The 16747-nt window shown below is 36.9% G+C and overlaps 1 protein-coding gene across 22 annotated transcripts in view; it reads right to left on the reverse strand.

Annotated features, from left to right (window-relative positions):
* MLLT10 (MLLT10 histone lysine methyltransferase DOT1L cofactor) overlaps positions 1–16747 on the reverse strand; it is a 258500-nt gene that overhangs the window by 146773 nt on the left and 94980 nt on the right. For all 22 annotated transcript variants that reach the window (XR_011499305.1, XM_070501151.1, XM_070501159.1 and 19 more), the window contains one exon: positions 11764–11873. Coding sequence is in view for 21 of the 22 variants with exons in the window: in XM_070501151.1 (XP_070357252.1) it covers positions 11764–11873 (110 nt within the window). In the remaining variant the exon portion in view is untranslated. The remainder of the gene's footprint in view (positions 1–11763; positions 11874–16747) is intronic.

A 16747-nucleotide genomic window follows, 5' to 3' on the forward strand; every position in this document is an offset into this window, starting at 1 on the left:
AAAAAAAACCCGCTCAAACGTTTATGTGAAGAAAACCCAATGAAAATGAGGTCAGACAAAAAACTACTCAATACTTTTGAAAACTTAAAACTAATTTGTAAAGAAAACATCCAAGTTATTTTTATACTCTTATAGAGAACTATATGCCCTTAGTGTCATAGCGCACCAATCCAGTAGCCTACTTCAACCCAGGCTTTTTTGCAGCTAAGATACATTCCTTTGTTTCCTCATCATTGTGGGGAAAAGGGGGTAGATACAAAGGGCACTTAACTTATGCCCTAAAAAAGAGGTCACATGGTGTGTTATCTGGGAATTTGGGTGGTCACAAGTCAGAGCAGGTTGATGCTTTGGACTTTCAGAGGAAAAAAATTGACGTATAATGGAACACAAAAAAATGGCAAACTGTGTACTCTACAACTTTGTAGCTTGAGAAAAATCCCTACCAGCAGCAGTACCCTTCAAAATTAGAACTTGTTGCTAGCTGCTCTGCTGCTATTTGACACCACTTTCTTGCTTTTCTATTACCTGCCACTGCTGAAAGTGACTGTTGGGGGATAAAACCTCATTATTCCACTTTCAGATCCAAAATGTATCCCTATCATCTTCTCCTTAGATGCCTTGGTTTTGCTTGTCTCTGGCACCTCTGATCATCCTATCACTCCTTGTAATTACAAATCTAGACTTGATATTCATATGACTGTGAAACAAAATTTCAAATTTTGTTACTTTTAAAATACTGATGTAAGCTGTCTCCCAACCTACATAACCCCTCCATTTCCGTCTCCCTCTGTGAACCTGCACATTCCATCGTCATCTTGCCGTTTCCCTCTCTAACAAATTAATAAATTTTACCTTGCATTCAACATAAATTTGCCTGAGAAAAAACTTTTTGACAGAACAGACTGCCTAATCCAGCAGTACAGAAGATGACCACGAAGAAACCCCCATGCTGCAGGATGGACGAAAGCAGAGGCCTAGCTTGCTATAATAGGTGTCAGTCTTTCCCACAGCTGTGAGAAAAATCACTCTGTCAACATATCCAGATATGTGATTTAATCACTACTTTCTTCATCAAAAGGAATGAAGCCTGTGTGTATTACAGCACAAAAGACATTAACTTCTGACAATCCTTACAGGTTTAATTTCAGCGTTTTGGTTTTTAATGCTACAGATGTAACCATTATGGCAACTGGATTCTCTTCCTTAAAAGAGCCTTTGACAATGAACAAAGTGATTTTCATCTTCCACATAACTTTGAAAACTGCGGGAGAAGTTGTATCATCTTGCCTTATATGTCTCACTTACAGCATGCAGAAAATATCAGACTTTAGCCACCCATGGAGAATGAGCCAGAGTACGGGTTGCAGCTATTTCTCTGTCAATTTCCTAGAACTCTGCAGAATGGCAATGCGAATGTGATCTATAACAACTTCCTTAGTCCTATGTAGCTGCTCTGTGCTTATGTGCAGAGACTTGTTCACACAGAGAATTATCTCTGCATTACAAGTGCAAGGAAAAAAGAATAATACTATAATTTGGTACATCCTGTATATCCCTACATAACCTAATTACTCTCAAAAGATTCAATTTTTTTTTAAAGATTTTATTTTTTTTTCCTTTTTCTCCCCAAAGCCCCCCGGTACATAGTTGTGTATTCTTCGTTGTGGGTCCTTCTAGTTGTGGCACGTGGGACGCCGCCTCAGCGTGGTTTGATGAGCAGTGCCATGTCAGCGCCCAGGATTTGAACCAATGAAACACTGGGCCGCCTGCAGCGGAGCGTGCGAACTTAACCACTCGGCCACGAGGCCAGCCCCAAAAGATTCAATTTTTTAATCACCCTGTATATCTGATATTCGCTCCCCCCAAAAAACCTATAAAGCATAATTGTGAATCTATGAGTATTTTCTTTAAGTAACTAAAACTAAAAGGCAAAGTAGAAAAATACTTGTGGTATATACAAGCAAAAATTTAGTATCATTATTTAAAGAGTTCATAACTTTAAAAAACCTAAGTTTAAGAGATAAATAGGCAAAAAACACAGAAAATTCACAAGAAGAAATACCATTCTGTGACCTGACAAGTAATCAAACAAATGAAAATTAAAATAACTGGATATCATTTTTCGATTATCAAATTAACAAATATTAAAAACAATAACTCAGTATAGGCAATAGTATGGTGAAAATGTCATTTTCATAAACTATCTATATAAATTGGGGAAACAATGAGGCAATATTATCAGAATTTTAGAAACAGGTATAGTCTATGACACAATAATTCTAATTCTAGATTTCTAGCCAAAGAGAATAATCCAAAGCACAGGAAAAAAGCTGGATGCAACCTCAACCTTTAGTAATATGTGAATGGTTAAGCAAATTATATCACAAATAAAACAGAGGTACTAAAAATTAAGTAACAAGCCAGGAATAAAATCTGTATATTTGGTATAACTTTTTTCTTACTTATGGATCAAAAAACAGAAAAAAATATGCCAAAATATTAAAAACATGTTTACACGTTTAATTTAAAATGCATTTTTTAAATAAATCAAATATTAAATTATTTATTATTTGATGTGATCTAAAATTTGGTAATCCTCTCATCATGACTGGGAAGCACAGTTTGAGAGTCTATCAAGGGATATTCCTATGATCAAACTATACATAAAATATTTTATATCATATTTGGGGTGGATATTATTCTGGGGAAAGACTTCTTATGTTTTATCAGAATCCTGAAGACCAAAAAAGGGTAAAGAATACTAGTTTGAAAAAAATCTGACAAGCCTTCAAAGTATGTCTCCCTGGTAACCACTTTGCTAAAACTTTACTGCTAATGCTATCAAGTCAATTCCAACTCCTAGTGACCCTGTGTGCAACCCTTCCCGGTCTTTCTGAGCCATCCTCTCACCTTCCAGAGTTCTATCAGACAATGTTCCACTCCTATTCACAGGGTTTTCACGGCCAATTTTTTCAGAAGTGGGTGGCCAGGTCCTTCTTCCTAGTCTGTCTTAGTCTGGAAGCTCTGATGAAACCTGTCCACCACGGATGACCCTGCTGGTATTAGAAATACTGGTGGCAGAGCTTGTAGAATCACAGAAACATGCAGTCGCCATGGTATGACAATGACAGATGGTTCCCTGACTAGGAAATGAACCTAGGCCACAGAGTTGAAGCATCGGATGTGCTTTTGTGTGTGTATGTGAGGAAGATTGGCCCTCAGCTAACATCTGGTGCCAATCTTCCTCTTTTTGCTTGAGGAAGATTGTCACTGAGCTAACATCTGTGCCAATCTTCCTCTATTTTGTAAGTGGGATGCTGCCACAGCACGGCTTAGCATGGCTTGATGAGCAGTGTGTAGGTCTATGCCCAGGACGCAAACCAGCAAACCCTGGGCCACCGAAGCAGAGCATGCGAACTTAACCACTATGCCACTAGGCCGGCCCCAAGAGTGCTGATTCTTAACTACTAGACCACCAGGGCTGACTTGCTATGACTTACTGTTTTAAAATCAAACAACTTACACAAATCCCAGTTTACTCAATTTTAGGCAGATTATTTCAAGATGAAGTAGAGTAGGTCATTAATTTATGCCCTAATTCAACATGCTAATGTTATATAATGAGGAAAAAGAAGTTCCAACATACAGTTATCCCTGGATCTGTTTCTCAAGAACTCATCAAGTAACCTCAAATCACTTCTTTTAAAAGTTGCCAAAAAACTCCCTTCTGAATTATTAAATATGCTTTTAATTTATTGCAAAAAAAATGAGAGATTCTCAAGTTTATGCAGAACACTATTTTATTAAAATCAAAGAATCAGTATATATGTACATCCAGAACAGTTTACAGGCTTTTTTACAGCTGTTTAAATGGAACATTCAGGGGACAGGAGGGTAAAGAAGACAACCTAGATAACTCATATCTCTTTTGTAGAAACTGTCCTCTATACTCAATTTCTAATGAAGGAGTTGTATCTAGGCACCCATGTTCTTCTAGGTGAAAAGCCAGTTTTCCTGGTTTCTAAACCCAGGTGCCTATACCAGAGTTGATGTTAGAAATTTAGAACTGGAACAGAGTCAGTTATCTATTGGGAACTCACATAAAATGGGAAACAAAATTAGAGATTACGTGGAAGCAGAAACAGACTATGGACAGAAGAGAAAAGAGACATGTAGGACCCTCATCAAAGATGGAATGGACAGTATTCATTCTCTGACCCTTTCAGCCAACCCCATTTGTAGTTTAGCTAATTTTAGCAAATTTAATTTCTGACTACAATAAAGTCTTTGGTCTTAAATCTAATCCCGTTACAAGACTGTTTCTTTGAAATAACCAAATGTGTCAAATTTGACTTGCCTTAATATCACATTGCCTAGCAATGTGATTTCCCTTTAAATATGAGTTCTTATAAAATCTTATCTTTTAATCAATTATACTTAGCAGGTTATTACATACACATCTATCATCTACCCAAGACACCAAGTGAAGAAGAGAAAAAACTGATAGAGGCAATCTGTACACTGGTGAGATTACAGAGTTTAATCCCCTGAACAATTTTAAGTTAACCACTGTGTATTGTCATTTCCAGAAGTTTAGATTGCAATGCTACCTTTGGAAGTAAGAGGAGCAAAGAAATAACAACGAAGGAAATTATACCGCCATTCGTCCACAGTCCTCAGTAAACCCCATTTAATAAAACAGCTTCTGAGCCTCGGAGTTGAGAGAAAAAAGGCAATTAGAAGTTAAGTTGAACACAGAAGTACAAAACACACAAAGGACAATATTATGAAAAACAATTTACTATTCCCTGAGAAAAAGAGAAACAGCAGCAGATACAGCAGAATGTGTACATGTGCGTATTGAGGAGAGGGAGGGAGGCAAAGACAACAGATAGAAGCCAACTAGGGGATTCAAAGTGAGGATCAGCTGAGGTAACAAAAAAGGGCAAAAGGATTTTTCGGTAGTTACAGTTACAAGATTGTTTTGCTTTTCCACATGATTCAACTGTCCAGAAAAGAAAAAAAGAATCTAAGCATTCAATTGAGTAACTAGGATAAAGTGCCAAAACAAATGTACATTAGATATACATAAAAGCAAATACTCAGTGCTTCACCAGAAACGAGAATTATATCTTGGAGCCTTATTATCATATTAATTAATATATGCTAGCTAACAACTTGTAGACCCAAGACTTGTTTTAGAAACAAAGTAATAAGTCCCACCAACATATGCCAACAATTTAAAACTTAGTGCCTTTGTTCTAAGCAATGAGTCAATTAACTTGACTCCTGTATAGATACTCTAGCTCAGGTGGTGATGATGCGCCTAGTCCGTATCTTCTTGAAACTGAAAAGCCATTCTGAATTTTCTTCCTCATCTTCTGTGTCACATAAACTGATCACCAAGTTCAGTCAATCAAACCTCTTATATATTACCTAAATGTCTCTGTCCCTTCTTCATTCCTACTACTCTCCTACTTCAGACTCCTCATTATTACCTCTCCGGGACACTGCAAAACTCTAAATAGTTTCTATGTCACTACTGTCTTTCCTATCCTCTCTCTCCCAATCCTCCTTTCATCATCCATTAGAAAGGCAGACCTGAGCATTTCCCTCTCAAGTATAAAACCCCTTCAATAGAGATAAAATTCAAGCTCCTTAACATGATATATGAGGCCCCTGAAAATCTGGTCCTTGACAACCTCTCTCAGCGTTCCCTGTATCACATTCAAAGTCCTGGCAATACTGCCTTTCTCCCTCACCACCATCCCCTCTTTCCTCCCCCTTTATCCTCCCTGCTTTTTCCCACTTCAAAGCTTTTGCTCTGTCAGTCTGTAAAACTAATAGCCACTCATGCACTCCCTCCTTTCTCCTCCCCTCACTGCCAGCACCTGGAGGCCTCTTGCTCTTTAAAATTCAGAGAAGTTGTAACCTCTTCTAAGACACCTTCCCTCTCGTTCTTCAGCTCTGTTAGACTTGGTTAAGCGAACACTCTCTGTGCTCTAAAATCCTTGCACAACCTCCATCGTTTAACAATCCTGATTTATGTGTGTCTATCCCACATATAGGAGCTCTACGCATTCCTCATGCTTCCCACAGTGCCTGGGACATATAATAAGACACGCCATGAACGGTGGCCAGATGAATGGATGGATACGCGGAATGTTTAGCTCCACTGTCTGAAACCTAGTTTTTTAAAAGGCACTAACATGAGTCCTAAAAGTCAGAGAGAATATTTAGTACTTTCAAACTTTTTCACCCAGATGCTAAACACATTGATAAAAACGTCTCTTAATAGCTATCTACCACTATTCCTTTTTCAAAAAGCTGAAGACAAGTTGGGCTAGCAGTCTCTTAAGTTTTCCTCTATCTTTAAGCTTTTACAATTCAACGACACCATGTTTCATGGTGTTTTTCATTTGTTTCTTTCTTTGCTCTATTATGATCCTTCCTATACTTATAAACTCTCATTTCTTCATGAACATTCAATAAATGTTCAAAAGGATATATTCAAAAGGATATATTCAAAAGGATATATATACGATATATATATACATCATCTGGCAACTGTTCTCTACGGAAATTGTAGCTTTCTAAAATAAATGCTCTCTTGACTCTGAAGAACACACGCTTCCACCTCAAAAAAGTTCACAAATCCTCTATGTTGCCCTAATCTTCACATTTCTTAAAAATTATTAAAAGGTAACTTAAAGGTAACATATGCCACTCATCATGTTCATTAACAAAATGTGTATGTCAGTGAAATGAGGAATTGATATAAGAAAATATGAAAGATCAAAAATTAAAAACAAGAATCTGATGACAAACGGTACAAAAACTGGCCATTACACATCTAACGACATGTAGAAAATATAAGAACTTAACAGGTCAATAAAGTGAATTCTCTGCAATTTAGTTATGCTATACAAATATTCTAAAAATTTTCCTTTCCTATCACTCACAAAATTTCCTTTTATTTTTTTCTAAATGCCACCATGTTCCAGGCCCACACAGGATTGTGTATTATTTTCTGAACTACCTACTATGTCCCCTATGCATCTACTACCCTACTACCCTAGTTGATGTTACTTTCTCTGTCTGGAATTATTATTTGATCCTTTTTTCCCACAGGTCAAACTCTTAGTTATTCTGCAAAACCCTTATATCTTTGTATGCCTTACTCAATTCCTTAGGCAAATATAATCCTTCCTTTCATTATGTTCCATAACACCCATTCAGACTTTTTATTATTATTTATAATATATATTATTATTATTTTCATAGATTATATATTTACTTGACAATCTTTCTAACTGAGAGTATCACACGGAGAAAAATCCTACGTTTTATGAATCTCTGAACTCCTACTGTCTAGCACAATGCTTGATAGAAAGTAGGTTCATAGTAAGTGCCCAATACTTTAATAAATGTTCTCAAAATTATCCTTTACCACCACCCATTAAGGACTGATGTGTTCCAAAACTCAAAAATCAATTTTCCAGTTATTTGTATCATTTCAAAATCAGATGCCCCCATTAGCCATACTGAACATTCATGAACAGAATATTATTAAGGTTTTAAGGTTAACTATACAAAACAAGTCAACAATTAAAAAATCCAAAACCTATATCACAATCACATATAAGGAAAACTACAAAAAGGAAAGAAAAAACAAACTTGATGAATGGAGCAACACATGTTTCTGGAAGGCAAGATTCAATGTTGTAAAAAAAAATCAATTCTTCCCCCGACAATAAGATTTCATTGCAATGCCAGCATAATCAAAATTGTATTTGTTAGTCCTAATGTTCATCTGGAAATATAAATACATGACAATATTTGTTCCTCCATGTAATAAGACATATGTAAAGCCATAATAATTTAAAATAGTTGTGGTACCAGGATAAGAATAGACAGATGCATCAATAGAACAGAAAAATATGTCACAAATACCCAAGAATTTAATAGTGATTCAAACAGTATTTCAAGTCACTGTACAAAACATAGATTACTCAACAACAGTGTTGAAAAAGTTGACTAACCATGTGGGAGGGGAAACATTAGACACATTATCTCACCATTTTTGAAATTAACTCTAAATGGATAAAAGATTAAAATCTAAATAACTCATTATTCCTTCTCCCCTCCCTCCCTTACTCCTTGAATACTTTAGTCTTAAAGCCATGAGCTGGGGCCAAGCATGGTAGCATCCATGCTGGGTGGAGTGGGCAGTCCAACACAAGTGTCAGAGCCCCAGTAAAATTGGCTTCCATGACAATGTTGGGGGTAAGCATGGAGGTAGTGTCAGAGTGAGGTGTCAGACCTGAGCAACACAAAGAGACCAACCGTGGAGGGGGAAAAGGGTAGTAGTGGACTGAAGCTGAGTGTCAAATCCCAAAAATGGTGAAAAAGGCAGCCATGCAGGGAAGCAGCAACAACCCAGAGTGAGGTACGGAGCCTGAACAAGGTTAGGATGACCTCTGCATTGGGGGATGGCAGCAACAGATCTGTTTATACACAAGAGACTGACCAAATAAGTAAATGTACTGAGGATAACAGGAGTCATGTTTCTCACCGTCTGGCACAAGGGTCATAAATATGGAAAGAAAAAATGAGAAGGAACCCTGTGTTGTTGAATTAGATTTGGAGAAATTACTAAGCATTTATGGTTCTCTCTGGATAGATACAGATATACATATAAATATGTGTGTATGCATATATATCCATATATTAAATCAGAAATATCATTGTGACCTCATAGTCTTCAATATATAGAGTTAAGTATAGAAAAAATATAGATGTGAAGGTGTTATCTCTGGATCTATACACACGCATATAATTCCTAGCAATCCCCAGCGAGAACATTATCTCAGTTAATGAGACAGTAATATCTCACTAACAGTGAGCACACCTGGTGCCTACTTTGGTTTCTAAACACCATCTCACCTAAAAGGAATCAAGGCTCCTTGGAGAGAGGGTGATTCTAGGGCCAGGGCAGGAATGATACAAGATGTGCCTGGAACATACTGTTGTGTCAGAAGTAAAGAAGTGTTCACAGAAGGACAAAAACATGTCAAAAGACACAGAAGCTGGCTTGAAAAAGTCCCACCTGTCAAACCTGAGACAAATGAGCATCAAAATAAATGACAGGAATTGGGAATGACCCATTAAAATAAAACGGTAACATGTAAGTCCATTTAGTCCATACTAATATAAATAATTGGGGAATGAAGAAAGTTTCTACTCAAAGTGGAATGCCAACTGATGAAGGTAAAAGAAATAATGGAATTAGAAAACCACCACTTGCCATCGATCACAGTAATAAATTAAGCAAGAAAAAACAAGAGATGCTAAAATTACTGGGTAAAAGGCACAAGGAACAGGATGTTTGCATTCAAAGCACATCCCCACAAAATGCTTATTATAAAGAGAAAAAAGATTAACCTCCCAGTGAAGAAACGTTGCAGACATCACCTTAACCAAGTAATCAAGGTAACATCACCAATAAAGGGAAAATCTGAAATCATGTACCAACTGACAGGATGCAGTGAGCAGAACACAGCATGACTTCTGTGACAGTCCTGCCAGAAACACATAACCTGAATTTAATCATGAGGAAACATCAGAAAAGTCCAAAAAAAGGGGAATTCCACAAAACCACTGGCCTGTAATCTTCATAAGCATCGAAGTTATGAAAGTCAGGGAAAGACTGAGTTACTATATGAGATTAAAAGAGACCTAAAAACAAAATGCAACCTGTGATCTTTTTGCTATAAAAGACAGTATCGGGAAAATTGGGGAACAAGAATGAAAATTAGGTAAATAATGATGAAGTCCATTGATTAGGCAGTAATAATGCATAATGTTAATTTCCTGATTTTGATGGCTATATTCTGGTTATGTAGAAGAAAGTCCTTTTCTATAGGAAATACATACTGAAGAATTCAGGGCGTCAGTACTGATAAATTACTCTCCAATGGTTGAGGGGAGGAAGAGGTCTTTTATTAATGCAACCTTTGCATTAGGTTTGAAATTATTTCAAAATTGAAAGGAAAAACAAGTATTTTTTAAAATTGAACTATGAAAGCACTAAAAAATATATATCAGTGTAGAGAAAGATTTTCTTTGTATGGCATCAAAGAAAGAAACAATAAAGAGTAGTTGTGTAAATTTTTTAAATTTTAAACTTCTAAACTAAAAAAATTAACCTGCAAGAATACCAAAAACAACGAAAAACATTAAGACACAATGAAATCTAAAAAGCAAATGTTACATTATGTGCAAAAGCATATGCAGCAAGTATACAATATAAAATAATATCTCTAATATAAAAAGCACTTTGTAAGAGAAAATAAAAACATTACAATATTAAAATTAACCAAATCTTCAAGATCAATTAACAAACATGAATAACCTTTAAAAATACTTTAAAATGTTTAACCTTACCAGTACTCAAAAAAAAATCATTCAAATATTGTAATATTTTTCACTAAAAGAATAGCAGAGATTGTTTCAATGGTAATACACAGTGCACGTAACAGGATATAAGGTTATGAGTGATCTCACATATTACTAATGTAGTATAAATTAGAAAGAGCATTTTAGAGGACAATTTCACACAATAGATTAATTGAAGCCTCCAAAACGCCACCCCCTCTACAAAGAGATTCTGTTGGTATGTACATGCCAAACACCAAATGAGGCCCTTCAACAAAAAGGAGTTACTTAATTAAATTCCAGTTTATTGAAACTAATAACGCTCTGTATTACATGCTGAGTATCCATTAAAAATAATGGCAAAAACATAATTTACTGACACAAAGAGAGGTTCAGGATTAATAAGTTTCAAAAACAGACAAAACAATATAAGCAATATGATCCAAATTTTTTACAGGTATATATAGTATATGTAAAAATATACACCAAAAAATCCAGAAGGATCTGAATGGGAATAAATATTTAGAAAGATTTTTGTCTTGCATTTTTCAACTTCTTTTTCTGTATTTTCAATTTTTTTAAATAAATACTAATAACCTACATTACAAACATTTAACAAAAATATCTGAAACTTTATTATCAGCTGCAGTGATACGCATCCCAAAGATGGAATACATCAACAGGGACCTTCAGTTAAATGATAACGCTACTTAAAGGCACATTGGGCAATAGAAAAATCATCTATCACGTAAAAGAGAATGAAACAATAATATGTATACACGAAGTCAAGAAAGAGACAGAGAAAAAAGCAAACATTAACTATAACTTTTTAAAAAGGTAACAACAAAAATCCTATCTTGGGGGCAAAAAATAATTTGGGAAGGGAAGAGGGGCAAATAGTATACTGTAACAGAATTTTTTTTTGAGAAAGGATGTATGATATAGTAATGAATGTTATACCGAATAACGATTAATTCATATATGTCTGAAAGAACATAGGTCAGTAATTCTTAAAGGACAAATCTATAAGGATTAAAATGTCATGTAAATGTAAGAATCCTAAATACCTAGGTTTAGTATAAAAGGTAATATAATTTTGTTTGTTTGTTTTGTACTCCTGTGACCTCAGTAACATATTTTAATAATTGTAGTTTACATTAGTAATTATACTTTGTCCAAATCTCCCTGGAATTTGATGGAGGTCTATAACGTGAATTTTTTAATGGAGGCCTGTAGTAAAAGAAAATACAAAAAAATCCTTTACACTTCCCAGTTTTAAAACAAAACACCTATATTCAAATATCAACAAAATAATATCCACTATACCTTATTATAACGATCATGTGGAACAGACTGTAAAACGATTGGTTCCATTGTAGAAACATTGGCAAACTGAACCTCTGGAATATACAGGGCGCAAACCACATGAGCCCAACCTAAAAGTAAATAAATAAAAATAACGTTATTTTCTAGTTTTCAATAAAGCTTTTTCAAAGATAAATAAAATCATAACTTTCTAGAGAGATTCCTTAAACGCCTATTTAAGCAAATGCACAACAAAAACATTAACAAATTCTTGTTACTGACTGAGCAGTCAAACCACTATCGAGCACTCTCCAATTATTATGTACAGTAACACAAATAAAGGGAAACTCTTTTTTTTTTTTTTGAGGAAGATTAGCCCTGAACTAACATCTGCCACCAATTCTCCTCTTTTTGCTGAGGAAGACTGGCCCTGAGCTACCATCCATGCCCATCTTCCTCTACTTTGTATGTGGGACGCCTGCCACAACATGGTGTGCCAAGTGGTGCCATGGCTGAACCCGGGATCCCAACTGACAAACACCAGGCCACCAAAGCAGAACATGAGAACTTAACCACTGCACTACTGGGCCGACCCAGGAAACATTTTTAAATTCAGATGCTGGCACTGACACTTCTTACAAGAGTAATTCAATCAACAATACTTCTGAGAATCACTATAAAAAAAAGTTTTACAGTTGAATACCTAAAATAAAAATTTTAATACTTTAGTCTTAAATGTCAATATTTTAAACTTTTATACTAATGTCGATATTTTAAATACTATTACTAACATTCATTATTTTACTTAAAATATTTTAACAAGTGATATTAAATGTTAATGTTTCTTTTATTTTCAAAATGTGACTGAAGGTATCAAAGAGCTGATGTGCTGGTGAGGAACTACTGGGCCCACACTGGGAAGGACCGAAGTCCAGGGAGGTGAGCACAGCTTTTGGCTGCTTGTGCCACCCAGGGGACATCTGTCTATTTCAGAGAAAGCTGCCGAGACGGTGAAAGGTGCTGTGACCAACTCAGAGGGCTGGCAGTACAGGGACGTATGTCCATAGACAACCAAGGGAGAAGGGGAGCTAATAAACCTCTCACCCACTCTCAGCTGCCACACTGCAGGGCTACGAGCCGGAAGCAACAACAAACGAAAAGCACACAGGCCCCAAAGACTGCACTGGGCTCTGACCGTCTCAAACTCTGAAATTTGACTCATGTACTCTAAATTAAGTGCCCCCAGGCACCAGACAGAAGCAAATATACATCTTCTCTAGAGGAGAACAATGTCATCTTAGCTACAAATAATTTCTGCTATTAGTTCATTATCATTTTCAACACAATAAAAAATGCCAAATACATGAGAGACAAGACAACATGAATGAAAATCAGTAGAAACAAGAACAGATCTGTATTTTGGAGTTTCAGACATAGACGTTAAAATAAGTATGCTTGGGGGCCGGCCCGGTGGCGCAGCAGTTAAGTTCGCACGTTCCGCTTCTCGGCAGCCCGGGGTTCGCTGGTTCGGATCCAGGGTGCGGACATGGCACTGCTTGGCAGCCATGCTGTGGTAGGCGTCCCACGTATAAACTAGAGGAAGATGGGCACGGATGTTAGCTCAGAGCCAGGCTTCCTCAGCAAAAAGAGGAGGACTGGCAGTAGTTAGCTGAGAGCTAATCTTCCTCAAAAAAAAAAAAAAAAAGTATGCTTGTTATGTTCGAATACATACAACACAGAATTGAAAATTTCTCCAAAGAACTGAAAACCATAAAAATAAATCAAATAAAGACTCCAGAAGTAAAAACAAAAATTTTTAAAAATCAATGGTGTGGGATTAACAATGGTTTAGACATAGATGGAAACAGAATTAGAGGGCAACAACAAAATAGGTCAGAAGAAAATATCCAGAATGTTAGCACAAAACACAAAAGTATTAACAGCACAAAAAGTGGACAGGAGGCATGAACAATATAATAAACAGGCCTAACACATATGTAATTAAGAATCCCAGAGAAATATGATAGAGGAAATGGCACAAAAGCAATATTTGAAGTGATAATACCTAAAAACTTCCCAAAACAGAAGAAAGACGGTCAAGTCATAGACTGAAGAGGCACAATAAATCCCAGGGTCAATAAAAATAAATCCACACCCAGGCATACTACTCCTTAGTGAAACCACAGAAAACCAAAAGTAGATAAAAATCTTAAAACAACCAAAAGGCAAGCTATCGTCAAAATAACGCCTGGATAAATAAATAAAGCCCAAAAATATCTCTAAACAAATCTCCATTAAAGGGAACACCAAACAACTTTTCTCAGGCAACAGAAAAAAAGAGCCAAGAAGGAAGCTCCAAGATGGGAAAAAAAAAAAAAGAAAAGTGAAACATGATAAATATGTAGGTACTTTTAATGGATACTGACCGGATAAAGCAACATTAATACTGTCTTTCAGTTAAAATACATATGATTGTTTACATCAAAAATTAAAACGTTGTCTGGTAAAGTTTTCAATGTATGTAAATGTAACACATATTAAACGATAAAGATTGGGGAAGGAATGGATAAAAGAGATCTACATGGTTTCAGGGTTTCTACATTTTGTGTGAAGTGATACACACAGTAGACAGCACGAAAACTGTAATCCTGAGAGCAACCACAACATACATAAATATTAATATTTGTATATATAGAAAGACAGATGGCCAAAAAAGTAATGGAATGCAACTAATTAAATTTAAATGCAAGCCTAAAAAATATTCAAATAATCACAAAGAAAGAAGAAAAGAGGGAACAGAGGAACACTAAGAGAAAAAAAATCAAGGTTAAGAAGGAATAACAGGGGGCTGGCCCCGTGGCCGAGTGGTTAAGTTCGCGCGCTCCGCTGCAGGCGGCCCAGTGTTTCGTCGGTTCGAATCCTGGGCCCGGACATGGCACTGCTCGTCAGACCACGCTGAGGCAGCGTCCCACATGCCACAACTAGAGGAACCCACAACGAAGAAGACACAACTATGTACCGGGGGGCTTTGGGGAGAAAAAGGAAAAAATAAAATCTTTAAAAAAAAAAAAAAAAAAAGAAGGAATAACAGGAGGGGCCAGCCCCGTGGCCGAGTGGTTAAGGTTGCGTACTCCGCTTCAGCGGCCCAGGGTTTCGCAGGTTTGGATCCTTGGTGCGGACATGGCACCGCTCATCAGGCCTCGCTGAGGCGGCATCCCACATGCCACAGCTAGAAGGACTCACAACTAAAATATACAACTGTGTACTGGGGGGCTTTAGGGAGAAGGAAAAATACAAAATAAAAATAAATAAAATCTTCCCCAAAAAAGTGATTATCATTTAAAAAAAAAAAAGGAATAGTAGATAGTAGGAGACTTCTGCTTCTGGTCAAGATGGAGTAACAGGGACCAAGTTTAGCCTCCTGCATGCAACAATGCACAATCTCCACTTAATTCAGACAATGTTTTTCAAGACACTGAATTATCAGGTGACAAAGGAGAGCAATCCCAAAGAGACAAGAAACAAATGAGATGAACTCTCAGTTTGCCCCAGCTTAATGTCTTGAGAGTTAGTCTAGGCCAAGCCCAAGATACCCAAAGTTTAACAGATCTGGTGAGACCAAAGCAGCTAAAATTGGCAGGACAAAGTATCAGAAATGAAACCTCTCCACAGAGAGAACACTCAGAGAGAGAGAGAGATCCAGAAAGCACCACTTGAGTATTAAGCAGAAAACATGTGAGTGAAGAGATTACCTGAGGGTGGAAAAAGAACCATCCAAAAAGATTAGAGGGAACAGTATCTGGTAGGCACAAGGGCCAAGAACAGTGCCTGTTCCCCCTAGCCAGACGGGAAAAACTCATAACTCACAGGGCATCTGGTAGAATACTCAGAAAGGGCTTGCCCCAGTAGTAGCGAATAATTACCCCCAGGCTGAGCACTGCTCTGGACCTACCTAACAGATCATAACAGCAGGACTCAAAAGGATCAAACTGTTTCCAAGGAACATAACTGTATTTCAGAACAAAACTCAAGAAGATTTATAGGAACGCAAAAATATCCAGATTTACATCAGCAAAAATGGTGGAATAGGCAGTTCCAAAGATACCTTCTACCAAAGAATTATCAAAAAATCAAGCAGGAACTGTCGGAATCAATTTTGTCAGGACTCTGGAAAAGAGAATGAAAGGTTTGCAGCAACCAGACAAAGGCTAAGTCAAGAAAAAGGCACCTTAAAAATGGCAGGAAAGTTTTGGGCATATTTGCTTTCCCTTGACCCATGCTCAGCCTGGGTTCAGCAGAGGTCCTGAAGTGTGGAACCCTGGTTCCTGGTTTCAGAAGGAGCACAGCAAATCTTATTTGCAAAGAACTGTGTTTGTCTCTTCTAAAGTATCTGCAGGCTACCTTCTTTTGACAAGCTCAGGACTCGGGGCAAAAAACTGGTGGTTATTCCTCAAATCACTGTAAGGCAGACAAAAAACCCACAGGTGCTCGGAGCAACAGATTATGGTTCAAGCATACAAAGAAGGGCCAAAGGCCTGGGAGGAAAAGCTGGAGACAGTTTCTCCGGGAAATTGGGTATTCAAAAGCACCTGTGCATGTAGGGGACTTCAGAAAGCAACAAACGCTCAGGGCAGGGTGAATCTTCAAGAAAGACCTGAGGAGACCCTAAACTTTTGTATCTAGGTTATTTCGAAGTACAGGGCAAGCAGGAAGTGAAAGCTAAGTAGGGCACAGTTTTAAACAGACTGGCTAACCACTGAAGAAATGGACCCAGCACAGAGACAATCTGCAAAGACTAGAAGAGGTGTTTCTTTTCACTGTTCTTTTTGATTCTCTCTCTCTCTCACTATTTTGGCAAGTGGTATTCAAGCAAATCTTTGTTAAAACACTAGTTGATTACAAGCTAAAGAAACAAGGACTGTAGAGGTCGTAAGTGACAAAGAATACACACTTAAAAAACAGTTTAGAAAGTCACTAAAAAAAAACAAACAGCTGCAGCTTTCAG

Source organism: Equus asinus, chromosome 29 (assembly GCF_041296235.1).
Source record: "Equus asinus isolate D_3611 breed Donkey chromosome 29, EquAss-T2T_v2, whole genome shotgun sequence".
Lineage (NCBI taxonomy): Eukaryota > Metazoa > Chordata > Mammalia > Perissodactyla > Equidae > Equus > Equus asinus.